Here is a 16,705-nt window from a genome sequence, read left to right on the forward strand (position 1 = left end):
TGCCCAATATCAAGTCCCTGGGCCTTTTGGTTATTGAGAAGAAGTTGTTTGAATGAAAAAGTTGACGCCGGACGGCCGGACGGATGGCCGGACAGACGGACGGACGGACGACGGACGCCGCACCACGGCATAAGCTCACTTGCCCTTCGGGCAGGTGAGCTAATAAATGATGAAATGGTTTTGACTGCCTCTGTTTAGAAAATATGCTGCGAATCAGCTTCAAAATTTCAACCTATTAAGAAGTACATACCATCTCTAGGTGAGACCTTGACACGCTCTTGGGCCCGTCGGTATAGTCTTATGTGAGATGCAAAATCATCTACTAAACGCCGCGTAAAATATGGCATCCAATCCACATCTTTTGATCTGAAATTCAAAAATTCACTTTGTAATATTTTAAAACAAAGTTCATGAAACATGACTGTATGTATACCTCTATTCAAGTTTTGACAGAACTGGAAATAAACAAAAAAATTGTCAAATATTTGGTAATTCTTAGTTAGATGTTAAACTCAAACAGAATCTCCATGTAAAAAATGTTAACGAGCATACAGGGTACTGCTGTCTCCTTCGTATATCAGTCCCCTGCTAAAAATAGCTAGAGTGACCTTGACCTAAAGATATTCTGGTCCTTAATTGTGAAGTTTGATCAAAACCTCAAGGAATGAAACCACGAGAGTGCTGACAAACTTCGACATTACATACATAATAATATTATGTACATATGTACAAGACGGACAGAGAGCAAATTTATGGTCTTGCCAGTTTCACAGGTAGGGGACCAATAAGCATGCTAATATAACAGAACGCATGATTAATTAAATTTAAATCACTGCCTCCGCTAGGGATCGAACCCTGGACCTCTGGCTTACTAGTCTTACGCTCAACCGATCAAGCTAAAGAGAAGATCTCTCTAGCCGAGCGGTATATTGCGGCTAGTATTTACCAGGGTTACATACTCCCCCTCCAGAAAGGACCCGTCCTCGAGTTTCCAGGGGCTAGTATTTACCAGGGTTACATACTCCCCCTCCAGAAAGGACCCGTCCTCGAGTTTCCAGGGGCAACAGCGATGCTTGTGGAGTAAGGCTGAGTAATTTTCCCAGGTCCCTACATGGGCGCCTATGTAACAGAGCGCATGATTAATTAAATTTAAATCACTGCCTCCGCTAGGGATCAAACCCTGGACCTCTGGCTTACTAGTCTTACGCTCAACCGATCAAGCTAAAGAGAAGATCTCTCTAGCCGAGCGGTATATTGCGGCTAGTATTTACCAGGGTTACATACACACCTGTACATGTAACACTAAGACAATTAGTAAGAATGAAGTGATTGACAGACGGACAAATCACCATGCTTCCACAAATAAAGTAATTGATTCTATTTATAGAAACACACTGAATTATGCTGAACTGATTATAAATCAACTTAATAATAAAGACCAGATTATATTCCTGGATGTAACAAATTGTTGATGTAAAGGGTATAGTCATGTTGTACTTTAACAAGCGATAAACATTCCTGCCATTGTTATGATAAAGGATTACAATGAATTAAACATGAAAAAATGACTTTACAACAAATCAGAAAGTCCTTTCCAACTCCTTATGTTTCTGAGAAATCCTGAATACTGTAAACATATTTTATTGGGCGCACTAAAATTTTAGTGCCTTTCTAAATTTTAATAGATCAGTGCATCGATAGTGCAAGCCTCAAATATTTTACACAGAAACAGTTGAAAGAAAGCACAATCACAATTTAGCTTTATGCTTCTAGTTTGAAAAGTGCAAAAATAAGATGTACGTTTATAGTATTAAGACTAAGAAAGCATTTCTGACTAAATAGTTATGAAAGACTGCCAGTCTTACTGGAAGGCTTAAAAACATTCGGATGACAATGACTTTTGCTTTCATTGCCTACATCAGTAGATTTTAAGGGAATTGAATTTACTGCCGACATAACATTCTATCACATAAGTCAACTTCCTGAAAAGTTATTAGATATTAGGTAATTTCAATACAGATTACACAAGGATAAAACCAGAATTTAATACAAAGTGATTTGCAGTTTAGAGTTTTGAGTATAAGGTATACATGTAGAGTGACAGCCCTCCTGTGTGGGGATAAAATTTATATCTGAAGACTAAATCCAAGGCCCCAACCTTGACAGCCTTTCGACATATGCATGTCTGGGCAATAAAATATTTTTCGCATTTGAAAAAATACAAAATACAGTGGAGACATCAAAACAAACAGAACTAAAAAACATCTCAAACCTTTGTCTACTCTTCTCTTCCAAAACCCAAAAATTGAAATATTTCCCGAATTTAGTTTTTCTAGAAATACATTTATACCTGGATGCAAATGTTATGGCTATTTTTTGCACACACTGTCGGATATCTAGCAGGAAGCCATCATGGTCGCTGACTTGTCGGTACCAGGATTTGATGTAGTCCCTCATGGCACATCCAAGCACCTGTTATATATATATCATTAATTTAAGTCAGTGTATCAGAGCCTACAATACTCTGTGAGTTATAAACATAATACTTACATATGAACTTAATATGCATGACCATTGTACAATGATCATAAATCCAACATTCCTTGTTAGACTTTATAATTTGTTCACCAGTAAATTTCACATTCAAATGTTACCTAAATTTCCCAATGAAAAATACATTTAATGATAATAATGAATTAAAACAGGATTTTATTGATAGATATTACATCTTTATTCAGAATGTAACAAATACAAGAATGGTGTAACAAGTACAATAATGGTGCTTTAGAACCAGGACTAGTATTACTGATAACAATGTAATATCAGCGTATTCCCTACAAACCTCCTGTAAAGCCTCGTCTATTACACTAGCCCCTGTCATCCGTCTGTCAAAGTTCTTTATCTTCGTCATATTTTCCATGCACTTCATGACCTGTAGAAAAATAAAACAGAAAAGATGTGTAGTATTGCAAGTAAAACAGAAAAGATGTGTAGTATTGCAAGACTTCAAGGGATAATTAAATTGCTGATTCTTATTTCCAACACACTGTAATGGTTATATGTGCCCTGAGCATACCCTGTCCTTAACTTGAGGATAACTGAGTAAAGCGATGGAAAATCAGTTTAAAATGCAACTGAATATGGCTTAGAGCTTTTCATTGCTTCTACATTCAAGAACATATCAACAATTAGTTTAGTCAGTATTTGTGATTTTCTTTTCCAATATTCAGATTCTTTTAAATAAATAGACATAAAAAAATATGGATCCTCATTTTTATTTGTTCACCTATTGAAAGTGTTTCCATAACTACAATATCCATAACAATTGAACCATATGTCAGGTTGATTGTATTTCTTATTCATGCAGCTAAGATAATCAATGTTTTAGCATAGAATGAGTTTGATGTACAGATGAATGATTTTGAGAAATTACCTTTGGTTATTAGATCTAATTCACCACACCCACATATCACATATTACTATTTGAGCATCCAAGCTTAGTTGGGATATATCTAAGCATGGATTTTTACCAAGAGAACATGGTCAACTGATGATAAGAGTTTACTTGAAAACACTCTGATGTTAACGCTTACGTAGAGAACACCTGAGCATAAGAGTTTACCTTGAAAACACTCTGATGTTAACGCTTACGTAGAGAACACCTGAGCATAAGAGTTTACCTTGAAAACACTCGGATATTAGCACTTACAAAGAGATCAAATTCCTGAGCATAAGAGTTTACCTTGAAAACACTCGGATGGTAATGTTTATGTAGAGAACACCTGAGCAAAAGAGCTTACCTTGAAAACACTCGGATGTTAACACTTGTAAACGTATAGAGCACCTGAGCATAAGAGCTTACCTTGAAACACCCAAGTGTAAATGCTTACCTTAAGAATACCCGAGCGTGAGCGACAAAGGTCAATGTTGCCACTTTGTAAAGAAGCAATGGATAACTGCCGGCCATGGTAGAATGCTATAACAAGGCCACTGTAAAAACAGTCGAAAATTAAAACCAGTGAGTACGTTTACGAAATTGAAGATAAACAATATAATGTTGATGTCAATATAATAGCTAATGCCAAAATCATCAAAATGTATTTCTAAAAGAAGAAAATGTCTAGTTTGGTAACTTTGAATTGGGAATTCACGATTCAGACTACAGTGTTCATACAGTGTAGTACACTAGATTTTCCTAATAGTGAAAGTTATTATCACATTATGTGAACAGGTTCCCAATACCAGGCTCATGCTTTTAAATTAGTTACTGGTGTTTGTTGCATATAGTAACTCAAAAGATCTTCCTCTTATTTTTTAATTCTGAATGAAATTTTTCCTCTTTGCCCAAATCATATTAAAATTACATGTTTTTCAAACAAGTATATTCAATCTACAGAATCCACTATTTCAGTTCCACTGTACATGTGCCATTTCTGGATTACAATGTAACCTTTTCAGCAGATTTTCTCATACATGTACTTACAAAAAGGTATTCATAAATATTACTAAATACATGTTTCCAAATATCCTAGATTATAATTCCCTGAGCTCACTTACCCCACTATAATACACAGAATGTAGAAGATAGATAGCAAGCCCAGAGATCCAAATGTAAACAGGAACAGGACGAGGCCAAGAACCGGCCACTTCCAGCCTCCAGCCAGCCAGTACATCTGAAATGTTTTAAATTAAAACAACTTAGGTTTTCTTTTTAAATAAAAAACATCCTGCTTCACTGGAAAGAAGAATAAGTGTTGTGTAAAATAATTCTCTATAAAGCAATTAAATTTAATTTGACTTTTGAAATCAGAGAATTTCACTATACCTTGCTTTACATTCAGATTAAATTTATTCCTTCCATACAGCAGTTAAAATTCTGTCACTTCTCAGACTGTCCATTAAATAAAAAGTAGTGATCAGGGCATTTAACCTGATAAATATGATAAGAAAAATATATAAAAAAAAAATTGGTATGGAAAACAAGCATACTGTTCTTATTTTATTCGGGGTATAGGGACAAGTAATGTATATATACTATGAAGGAACTGACTTAAATATCTTAAAGCATGCGTAATATCACCAAAATGTTTAAATTGTGAAGGATGTCCCCTAACTTTTATAACATTAATGAACAGAAATTTATACCATTCAACTAACATGATCAATTCATCATATCACTGGTAACCCTAAAACCTTGAATTTACTCGCGCGAGTTTTAATTTTTCAGTGAAAGTGAGCGTTTTCAACGTGGCATGAGTATTTTAAGTGTAATTGAGTATTCTCAGTGTGCCGTTTTTAAATTCAGTATGCCGTTTTTAAATTCAGAGTGCCTTGGATCGTTACGCATCAGCGCACTCGACAAGTAGTATAGGATTACCTGTACCGATCGATCGATGAAACGTCCAACACCGCGCGCGACCTCGTGTATCGTACGGTAGAAATACGTGTTCTTGCAAACGGGAAATATTACTGGAAGCAACATTTATTGCTCTCGGATTTGGACATTATTCTTTACCCCAGATCAATCGTTATCTATTGTCATTACGCCTGTAATTAATCACAACCCACCTATTCCGTTTACTTGCTCCGAGATCGACTGATATTGTCGTGATATTTGATGTACTTGTTTTCGGTAATACGGCGGTGGTGTTGTCAAAAAAATACCCATGTTATGATTTACCCCGTATAATGTGAAGTTTCCATATGAGAAAGTGTATTGAAGCAATAAACCGGTTACGTTTGACTACTGTACATCGTATTTTGTTATTTATTTATAATACTTGACCCGGGCGGGATCCATATGTAATCACTGTGTATTAACTGTGTCAATCTTCCTGTTTCAGATAGCCATAACTGAGAAGTATCGCCGTTGCTGTTACGTGTTCAAGAAACCGTCAACACATGTGATGATTGATAAACATGTTTAATGATACAATTAAATTGTTATATCGCCAGTATATTGCATTTTGTTATTTATACTTACCCGGGACGTATCGGAGATGACGTACAGTAGCAAGTAAAGTATTCAACGTTTATATTAACTGTTTCAATCTTCTTTTTCAGGTATTCCATGACCCAGGTAGAATGACGTTGTTCATCATATTTTCAAGTGGGTTCGAGAATAGAAACGTACATCTCATTAATCAATAAAATAGTTATCAGCAGTATATCTATATGCAGTTATATTCATTAGCTTACCTGGAGCAGATCGACGATCCTATCCATTAACGGGTGTCTTCAGGTAAGATATATCCTATCACGACACACTGCGTTTAACAGCTATTAAAGCAAAACCCTTCCATTTGTTGTATATGTTATCAAACAATATATATACAAAGAAATAAGTGTCCAACTACTAACCCGGATATTTTGTATCCAATGTATTTAATCGTACCATGGAATTTGTAAGATGGGCGGTCGTGTCTCTTTGTCGACCTGTGTAAACCCCATGGGGACTTGTATTTAATTGTCAACGCAACACTTTTTATATAGAATATCAAGATTTGGTGTTGGCAAAAGGGATTCGGGACAACGTTTATCACAACTTTGAATTATTCGAATTTGACACAACAACCTGTTTTTAGGAAGTCGTTCCAAAGTACGAGCTTCAGTGTTGAAATAACCTTCCCAAATATAAGTACAAATAGAACAGTTACATACTTGATTTTCATTATACTCTCAAGCAGAAGAAAATTCAGACGTTTAAACATATTTCAAATATGAACCTCGAGTATTGATAGAATTTCGAACCCCCGCGCATCATGTTATGGAAGGCGGCCATTACAGAAACTATGTGTGGAATTTATGTCAATTTTCAGAGTCGCCAAAATTCACGTTCCCAACAACATTTGCCACTGAACATATCTCATATATTTCATTATATCCCCAAGCAGAAGAAAACTCATACGTTTTAAGAAATTTCAAATATGAACCTTGAGTATTGATAGAATTTCGAATCCCTGCTCATCATGTTATGGAAGGCGGCCATTACAGAAACTGTAATGTGTGGACGTAATTATCCAAATTATAGATACCGACTCGGTAATTGAGATATTGTTTTTATATATATAAACATTTGCAATAAATATATAATAGTTGTTTTTATTGCATAAATTCGAGTGCTGGATGTTTTTCGAGTGTTTTTGGTGGTCCTGAAAAGGGCCGTCATTATAGTGTAGCTATAGACGAATCAAAGCGACTGACTTCTATCTTCCTTCCATTGTTACTGCAGTATCCGCTGTTGGAGAAGGCAAATTCCATCTTATAGAGTCAGGTGTGTGCCATCCTTGCGCTGAACCGAGTCTGTGGAAGCAAGTTTGGTCCGTGCACCCAGATCATATCGTGGTGCATTTTCTTCAAAACTCAGTTAATGAGTGATAACCCGTTTGTTGTAGGTCCGATCATGACGTGGAAACATACTTGGTTAACTCTCTGGGCAATCAAAACGTCATAGATTCGAATGGTGGTTGTTTTGATTTCAGCCGATGTACTGTCCATTACATCATTCTCTCCGGCCTGGATGAAGACTGCCCGGTACTTGGACAGGTCTTTTGTCGGTGTGGGTGTGGTGCGAAAGTAATCAATGCTTTTGTTATATTATGTATATTCACATGTCTACGGATGAGCCGAAAGGCTTAAAGTAATAAAGAACTTAACTTTGGTGACATGTATTTTGATAATAACTTTGACATGTTTTTATAATATCGATATCCACGGCTATTAATTACTCAAGTAAACCAATACAGATTCGTCTGCATAATGTCTGTACAGAGAGACTGAAGTGTCATGTGATCTGTTTTATTCATGAAACCGATAATATTGTGCACAGGTGAGATACCCAGGTAAACTGGCCAATGCACAAATCATAGGCAAGTCAGGCATGACAACGACTAATTAATCAACGCCCCAGGACACCGCTAGGTCAGCAGGTCAACTGGACACTTCCCAGGTAAACAGGTATTTACGAAATTCACTGAGTTCGGTATACTGCCGCTAATTATATTCTAATGAATGCCCCGGGGATGAGGTCTTCGGTGAAAAGCTTGTGCCTGACGGGGTCAGTTAACTTTTGGTGTGTCGACCCACTTTTCGTGAGGTAGCCTACACACATGTTGTGCACATGTTTCAGTAGCAGCACTGCTGTAATGCTACGAGATCAATTCTTCTGACGATCAGGCTTATAGATATATGACCAATTGACTGTTTTATTTAATATGTTCACTGACAAAACATCGTGTGCGCTGCTTTCAGATTTTAGAATTTCAGATTATAATAGACCATCGGTCTTTGTTTGATTGATTGATGCACAGGTTTAACGGAGTAACTGAAATGGTGGCCTGCAGTATAGACGACAGTGTGGACAGTAGCAACACAGACCAGTCTGAAGATTCAAATTCAACTTCATTTATTCTCTTTTCACATATGATCTGGATACGAGGTTTAGGGTTGATGAATTTGGTGAATATTGCTGACAAGAAGTTGGAATCCAACAATATCAATTTGAGCTATTTAAATAAAATAATGTGTCATTTTAAAATACAACAGTTCTGGATATTCTGGTTTGTGAGACGATACACACATACTGTAAACTTATGCATTATAATCTATGCAAAACCCGCTTTTAGTCATGAAGGTCACTTAATTCAGAAAGTTATATTTTATATAGATTCATCATGATCTACAATAGACTAGTATCTCTTCCGTATGAAAACCAGTGTTTGAGCCTACAACTTGCTTATAATCATACAGATCTTATCCCTTATGTTACATGTCATGGTCCCAGGGATTACCGACGATTAAATGCTTGAGAAAGATATAATTTATATACGATCGTTGAAAGTGAAATTATATAAAAGTGCTTAGCAACAATTATAATAGTATTGGTCGATACTTACAGGTACATATCACAGAGACTTATTAAAACCATAATTTTAGTTCCGTTTTTTTATGTGATAAAAAACATACAATTTAGTTCATCGTGACTAATCATAATTAATACTAAAATTATTAAACTCGCAATGGGTAAAGTGTATTTTTTTCTTTTATTTCGTTTTTTTTTTTCATTTATTTATCTTTCTTTTCTTTTAGTAATTGTGTAATTATCGTGAAGTGATTGAGATCCTTGTGTTTTACTTTCCATTCGTGTGTCGCAAGTCATGTCTTTTAAAACAGGAATTAGAAAAAATATACCAGCATGTTCGGAGAATTACGAATCCTCAAGTTTGGGTTGGTTAGTATACCGCTAAACAATTACCAGGTGAGAAATTACGGTCCACAAGCTTATAACACCTGTCACTGCACCACAGGTGTCTGTGATTTCTGGCGTTCAGGTTCTAATCGGCACATGCCGATAATTACTTGTGAGTTCACACGTTAGGTTTCCATGCACTTCATAAAAGTTCCGAAGATATATTTTTGGAATTCAGTGAGTTTCGTTTTTCCTACAAGCAAAACAAATTCGTATCTCAAAGGTTTGCCTATAGAATAATTAACCAAATTTGGCTCATTCACATAACCACGATGTTGAAAATTTACTCTATGAATCCTGTCTGGGATTACTAATTTTTCATGAACAAGTGTTACAACGACCCGTTGAAATAGAAAATTATTCAATTTTTAATGTTAATGACCCGTAATCATAGAAAATTAGCAAGAGGATACACGTTGAATTTGGCCCGTTATAAAAGAAAATTAGTAAGATGTTACATGTTGTATACGGCTCGTTATAATAAACAAAATAGTAAGATGTTACATGTGATATATGGCCTGTTATAATAGAAAATTATATGTCCCTGGTTTCGGTAGCACTTTTATATGGGGATAACATATGTGTGAGTTTGTACTTATCCCGATTCATCTCATCTCAACACCTTTACCAAAAGTGGTATACAGAGAAAGAAAATACGATAACAATACAAACTATATAAAAAAAATAACAGCGTTCTTCCTTTGGATTTCCTTAGATATACAGCAATTATCATCATTAAGAGTTACTTTTCTCCGTTTCACTCCGAAAGTGCCAGTCTTCTTTCACACCTGTCCAGTCACCCATTGTTAATTACATGGACACATGTGGTTACTGTTTTCTTTGAGATTATCATTTTAAACAGTGAAGTGTATCCCCTAACCGAACTTCCCACTGCGCGAGTTCTTCTAGAAGACCTGTAAAATGCATGTACCATAACCTATATGTTACCAGAAACACGGACACAAACACACATCAGTGACGACTGACCGAGTTTGGCTGGGTGGACCCGGTCAGACGCTGGAGCGGTCACCTGTACCCTATACCGTAACCTGTATGTTACACGAGTAAACACACTTACCTTTGCAGAATATCACGCCCGTATGTCTGTAAGGCCATTGTAATACATTAATGTTATAAGCAGAGTTGTTAGTTTAATTGCAAAATATCCTCTGCAGAGTTATTAATTTAATTGCAAAATATCTTCGTCCTTGTTGTATATCTTGCAACAATACACGAATCATCGTTAATCATTTCTTAATTATTAGATACAACTAATAGCGTCAATAGCTTTTAATTATTGAACATATAGACAAAGATAGAGTCAGTGTAAACAATATCCTCTAATTTTTTCACATCTGGATGCTGTATTCACGGAAAGTTTTTATCTTTTTTTTTTAATTGCTATATGATTGATTTGAAAATTTATATTTTCATTTTATTAACATTGAGAAAGAGCAATCGTTAGCGGCATGGTAACAATCACAATAGATACAAAGTACATTTGTTCATTTTGTATATAAAATCCAGCAGAAGATTTAGGCAGTGAAATGGTATACATCGTCCATATTTTCAAACTATCGCGCAATAGAATAAATTATTGATGCAACAAGAGTTATATTCATTGTACTTGATATATTTTCTGAAACGTTATCGTTCCTCAGTAAAGGTACAGTCCATATCCTGTTCAGTCTTGAAGCGATATTTGTTGTATTTTGTCTTGTCTGTATGAAAGAATAAAAGTTTACACTAAATGAAAGGTGGAAAATGCATAAAAAAAAGAAAATTACACTTTTGGCACGGTGCTAGTAAATGTATATGTATGTTTCATAGAAGCTCGTACCCTAAATTGGCGGAATCGTACCTAAATTTGGCGGACTCGTACCGAGAGAAATAGGCGAAGTCGTACCCATCTTACAAAAATTATTCAAATGAAATTGACGTCCTTTTAATGAAAAATTGTATAGAATTAAATACTATATCGGTGTCCAGTTACTTTTACACGCCAAGGAATTCGTTCATTAATATGTGGGTTTTTTTCTGCAACATACAAATTGTACTTATATCTAACATCGTGCAACATTTTATTGCAATCGGACGATTGTATATCGATGTATTTTGATACTGAATCCAGCCTTGGAGATCACTTCACTGTCCGTGGGATATGTTAATTACAGAATTTCAAATCTGAAACCTGAAAAAAAAATACTTACAAACACTCATTATTCATCATAACCATGAATACATACATACAATTTCTAAGTGATCAATTAATGCATTAAAATTGAATGTAACAATCATTGAGACAAGTGATCATCTGACATGACAGATCATCTATCCGTGACTCCGCCCACCTGCGGTGTTGTCTAATTGGATTAGTTTATATAACTTTGGCGCCTGTCTACCTGTCAACTAACCCGCGTCTCCGCCTACTTGTGTTCATTGGAAGACGGTGACAGGTGACGAAATCTGTCAATAGGCGGAGTCACGTAACTAGCAAATTAAGTGTCGTGCTGTTTGTCCCACATCATCAGTTTGCTTATTTCTATTCTAATATAAAATATCCTGTTGCTATCAGAAACATAAAAAATAAAGTAAATTTAATACCAAATGTTATATTCTCCATCTTGTACTGCTGCAACAACACGTGTACAAAAATGACCGTTTGTTGCCCGAGTGAAACTACGTAATACGTACGATTTGCTTTTTGAAATATTAGTTCTATAGATTTGAGTTGTGCATTTTCATTTTCATTTTTTTTTTTTTTTTGCATTTCGTGAAAAGAAGTCGGCCCTGAAAAGGGCCGTTTTGAGAGGTATTGGTCGTTTACTGTCGGAACAATGCGGTAGGGTAGAGTTTATCTAGATCCCAAGAAGATGGTTCTAATCACACTGGTATCAGTTCAATAAGGTCGGATACAAAATAAAATCAGCGGCCTTTTTATGTTAGATATCAGGAACTTAAGATTTTTAATTGCTCTGTCCGTGGTTACACAAATGTAGGAGTATGGTATCACGGTCCCTGCATTTACAAACGACACGAATTATCACCATTTATTTCAGTAAATATTAATCGACCTTTTTTTTTATTATTTAATACGGATCTCGTGTCATGACACATAATTAGTTTACAGGCTCTTACTTTGAAATACTGCAATACAATTTGACAGGCTATATTTTTATCGGACATAAAAGGGTCTAAGAAATAATTAATATATCAAACTAGTTTTAAAGTTGTGAATTCGTCATTTTTAACGCGCGGACCCCTTGTACATTTTTTTTTACAAAAAAAAACAAAACAACGTGCACACATGGGATCACTGATAGCAAATATATTGTTTGATAACATATACAACAAATGAAAGGGTTTTGCTTTAATAGCTGTTAAACGCAGTGTGTCGTGATAGGATATATCTTACCTGAAGACACCCGTTAATGGATAGGATCGTCGATCTGCTCCAGGTAAGCTAATGAATATAACTGCATATAGATATACTGCTGATGACTATTTTATTGATAAATGAGATGTAGGTTTCTATCCTCGAACCCACTTGAAAATATGATGAACAACGTCATTCTACCTGGGTCATGGAATACCTGAAAAAGAAGATTGAAACAGTTAATATAAACGTTGAATACTTTACTTGCTACTGTACGTCATCTCCGATACGTCCCGGGTAAGTATAAATAACAAAATGCAATATACTGGCGATATACCAATTTAATTGTATCATTAAACATGTTTATCAATCATCACATGTGTTGACGGTTTCTTGAACAGGTAATACAGCAACGGCGATACTTCTCAGTTATGGATATCTGAAACAGGAAGATTGACACAGTTAATACACAGTGATTACATATGGATCCCGCCCGGGTCAAGTATTATAAATAAATAACAAAATACGATGTACAGTAGTCAACGTAACCGGTTTATTGCTTCTATACACTTTCTCATATGAACACTTCACATTATACGGGGTAAATCATAACATGGGTATTTTTTTGACAACACCACCGCCGTATTACCGAAAACAAGTACGTCAAATATCACGACAATATCAGTCGATCTCGGAGCAAGTAAACGGAATAGGTGGGTTGTGATTAATTACAGGCGTAATGACAATAGATAACGATTGATCTGGGGTAAAGAATAATGTCCAAATCCGAGAGCAATACATGTTGCTTCCAGTAATATTTCCCGTTTGCAAGAACACGTATTTCTGCCGTACGATACACGAGGTCGCGCGCGGTGTTGGACGTTTCATCGATCGGTACAGGTAATCCTATACTACTTGTCGAGTGCGCTGATGCGTAACGATCCACGGCACTCTGAATTTAAAAACGGCATACTGAATTTAAAAACGGCACACTGAGAATACTCAATTACACTTAAAATACTCACGCCACGTTGAAAACGCTCACTTTCACTGAAAAATTCAAACTCGCGCGAGTAAATTCAAGGTTTTAGGGTTACCAGTGTATGTTACCAGTAACAGGGGTGGAAAATCAAACATGCTATCTTGTATTCTCTGCTTCCTCGTGTAATGATAAATACAGTAGCATATGGCTAGCAAGATTCTGTGTCCTACTGTCCTCTACCCTAAGCAATCCTTTGCATGCAGTTCATACGATTGATTGTGTCAATGTTGGCCAGCACAACAGGTACTGTATATGAGTATACGTATGGGTCAGTAGAAAAAAGTATCTGATTTGTTGGTGTGTGCTTTAACAGAGGTCTATTACAACATAAGATGGATACAACTTAGAATGGGGTTAAATAAATCTTTCCTGTTTGACCGTTCTACGAGTGAAGGTACTTATCAAATACCGTAATGATGAATTGTTGTTCTGATAAGGCAATACTAACTTGCCTGGTTTGCGAAGTTGATTTTAATTAGATGCACAAGTTTCAATCAACTTCATATCACGTTATTGTTCATTCAGTATACAGAGATTAATAGTGTCAAACAGCAGAGCTGTTTTCACTTGTTAAATTTTCCGTCATTTAAAAACAAAAACAATATTGACATCTATCTCGGGCTTGCTGTCAGTCATCGCCAATTTGTTACGTTGCAAAGCATGAAACATAATCCCCGATTATTCACAGCTGTTGGTCAACAGTATTCCTGCATTTTCCGTAAACGCACATAGTCATAATAAAAATAGCAGCTGAGTCACGTACATGGACGTCTGCTTACCTTTCACCTCAATGTGACACAGACATTACACAGAAAGCATCATATTTGTTGTGAATATCGATAGGGTCTTCCTCCTACGGGTTCCATCTTGAATGAACCTTTCGACCTCTTCATTTAGCCAATCAAAATTGTTAATCCACAACAAGTATTCCTGCATGTAAGAAACGTTTTCATTGGTCAAATTCATCGAGCTGAGATAGTCTAATATATAAAATGTAAACGGAGATGGCTTGTGCGGAATTAAAATAAATCGTCTCGGACACCAAAATGATTTAAATCTTAGTCTTTGTGACCATTTACTGAACAATAATCGGACCCCTTGAAGCTGGCATTAAAAAAAACAACTGTTATACACTGTTCACTAAACAATCATTGTCTTATGCAGCTATAAAAGGTTTTTTTATGACAATTAGATGTCAGCACATATACAGTTAACGTTATGTGTTTCGATTTTTAAACCCATGCATTGAATGAAAGAACCGTGTCCGGATGTGCTCCCCCGAAAAACAAATTGAAATAAATAAAGCTCTGTGGTGCATTCTAGCGCACCATAAACCCCCAAAATCAGAGATTTACAAATTAAAACCGTTTTAAGTTTTTTCCGTAAAACCTCTAATAAAAAAAAATGAAATTGTTTTGATCCCCACCAGCTGAGTCTTGGATCAGGTAATGGACTGATGACGTTCTTTTATTTGTTTTTTGTTTTGTTTTGTTTGGGGGGGGGGGGGGGGGGGGGGGAGAGATTACATATTTTATTAGGGCGTTGTGGTTTGCATGATAATTAACAAATCTGGACTAAATATTGACGGCAAAAAAATACGTTGCAAGTTGCAGCGTTGTAAAATACTTATTTGACAAGGTATTAGAAATAGCCTGAGTTTGAAAATCTTTTTTTTTATTTGCAAAATATCAAAGAGAACGGATGCTGGATCCAAAGCCCTGTGAAAACTGTATGAATGTCATGCAAACGCCAATTACAATACCTTGATTTTCGGTTGAGGAATAGCTATACATAATTACAGTAGCCCAATTATTACACAATATTGTATGTGCGGGTACAATAAAAATGTTACTTAAATTCTACAAACATAACTGTTGCAAATTAATTGAATAACAAGCTGTTGTCGATTGATTTGATAAGAGATAACCTTAGCCTCGGAGACAGACTGGACTCCCCATCCCAGCTGGTCGTAAAAAAGTACTATTATATGACCTGCTGCCAATGAATCCTTTGTTATTGATTAGACTAAAAAAATAATACATACTAGGATTATACTCAGTATGAACAGTTATAGATATAATACTACTCGCATACGATTTCAACCAACAACAATTGATACACTGATAAATGAAACATTTCGTCACAGTATTCACGACAGAATATTAAAGCATGAAAAATAGTATTACAAGAAAGTGAGCGAATGATAATAAACCGGTACACGTTATTTCATATGTCTCTTTCTTAAACAGTATTTCATTCCTTAATTCATTTGCTTTGTAAATATACACAGCCGTTTTGAATGATGGTACAGTTCTCTGATGTCATAACATATATAAATCTAGACATATTAGGTCAAACATAATATTTCCTATACAAAAAAAAAAAAAAAAAGAAAAAATTACTTAATTTCTGAGTATAAGGAACATTCCATAATAAAATGATATTCGTTTTCAATTTGAGGACAAAAATTGCAACAACGCATTTCCGGAGGTATTGGAATCGGGCGATGCCGTCTTCCCGCTTCAATCTATGAGAAGATACCCGAAACCTTGTTAATTGTTTTTTTGTTTGTTTATATATATATAATTAAAAATATATAATGTCCTTGTGATGGGTATACATAGTAATAATAATAAAAAACACAAACCAGAAATTCACACTAGCGCTTTCAACATGCTTTGAGAGCAAGCTCTTCAGGTGTAATCTATATATATATTTACAATATCCAGATATCTCTTGTAACCAAATTCATTTAAGAAAAGTCTATAGCATCTGGCTCGTTGTGATTCTACAAGCTCTCTATGCCAGTCTTGTATAAATATGTCTCGTACTCTTGATTGGAATAATGATATAAAATACATCAATACCTTCAACTCCTTGTTTAAGCAAACATAACTAAAACCATGAGTACATAATATGTTCATCACTAGTTTAGCCCAATTTATGGTACGGGAAGTTTCCACTTGCGTGTAAAGCTCGTTACATAGACTTAACCAGTACATTCTTTTGGTTATGCCATATTTAATCATCTTGGTGTATC

General features: G+C 35.5%; 1 protein-coding gene across 2 annotated transcripts in view; it reads right to left on the minus strand.

Moving 5' to 3' along the window:
- Positions 1-14,550, minus strand: part of LOC117343922 (sorting nexin-13-like) — a 47,828-nt gene extending 33,278 nt beyond the window's left edge. For both annotated transcript variants that reach the window (XM_033906481.1, XM_033906482.1), the window contains exons 1-6: positions 14,445-14,550; positions 4,558-4,673; positions 3,891-3,990; positions 2,843-2,932; positions 2,351-2,472; positions 251-366 (exon numbers count right to left, since the gene is read on the minus strand). In XM_033906481.1, the coding sequence (XP_033762372.1) occupies positions 251-366; positions 2,351-2,472; positions 2,843-2,932; positions 3,891-3,990; positions 4,558-4,673 (544 nt within the window). In that variant the 5' untranslated portion in view covers positions 14,445-14,550. The remainder of the gene's footprint in view (positions 1-250; positions 367-2,350; positions 2,473-2,842; positions 2,933-3,890; positions 3,991-4,557; positions 4,674-14,444) is intronic.
- Positions 14,551-16,705: the final 2,155 nt, after the last annotated feature.

The sequence above is a fragment of the Pecten maximus genome, chromosome 15, assembly GCF_902652985.1.
Source record: "Pecten maximus chromosome 15, xPecMax1.1, whole genome shotgun sequence".
NCBI lineage: Eukaryota > Metazoa > Mollusca > Bivalvia > Pectinida > Pectinidae > Pecten > Pecten maximus.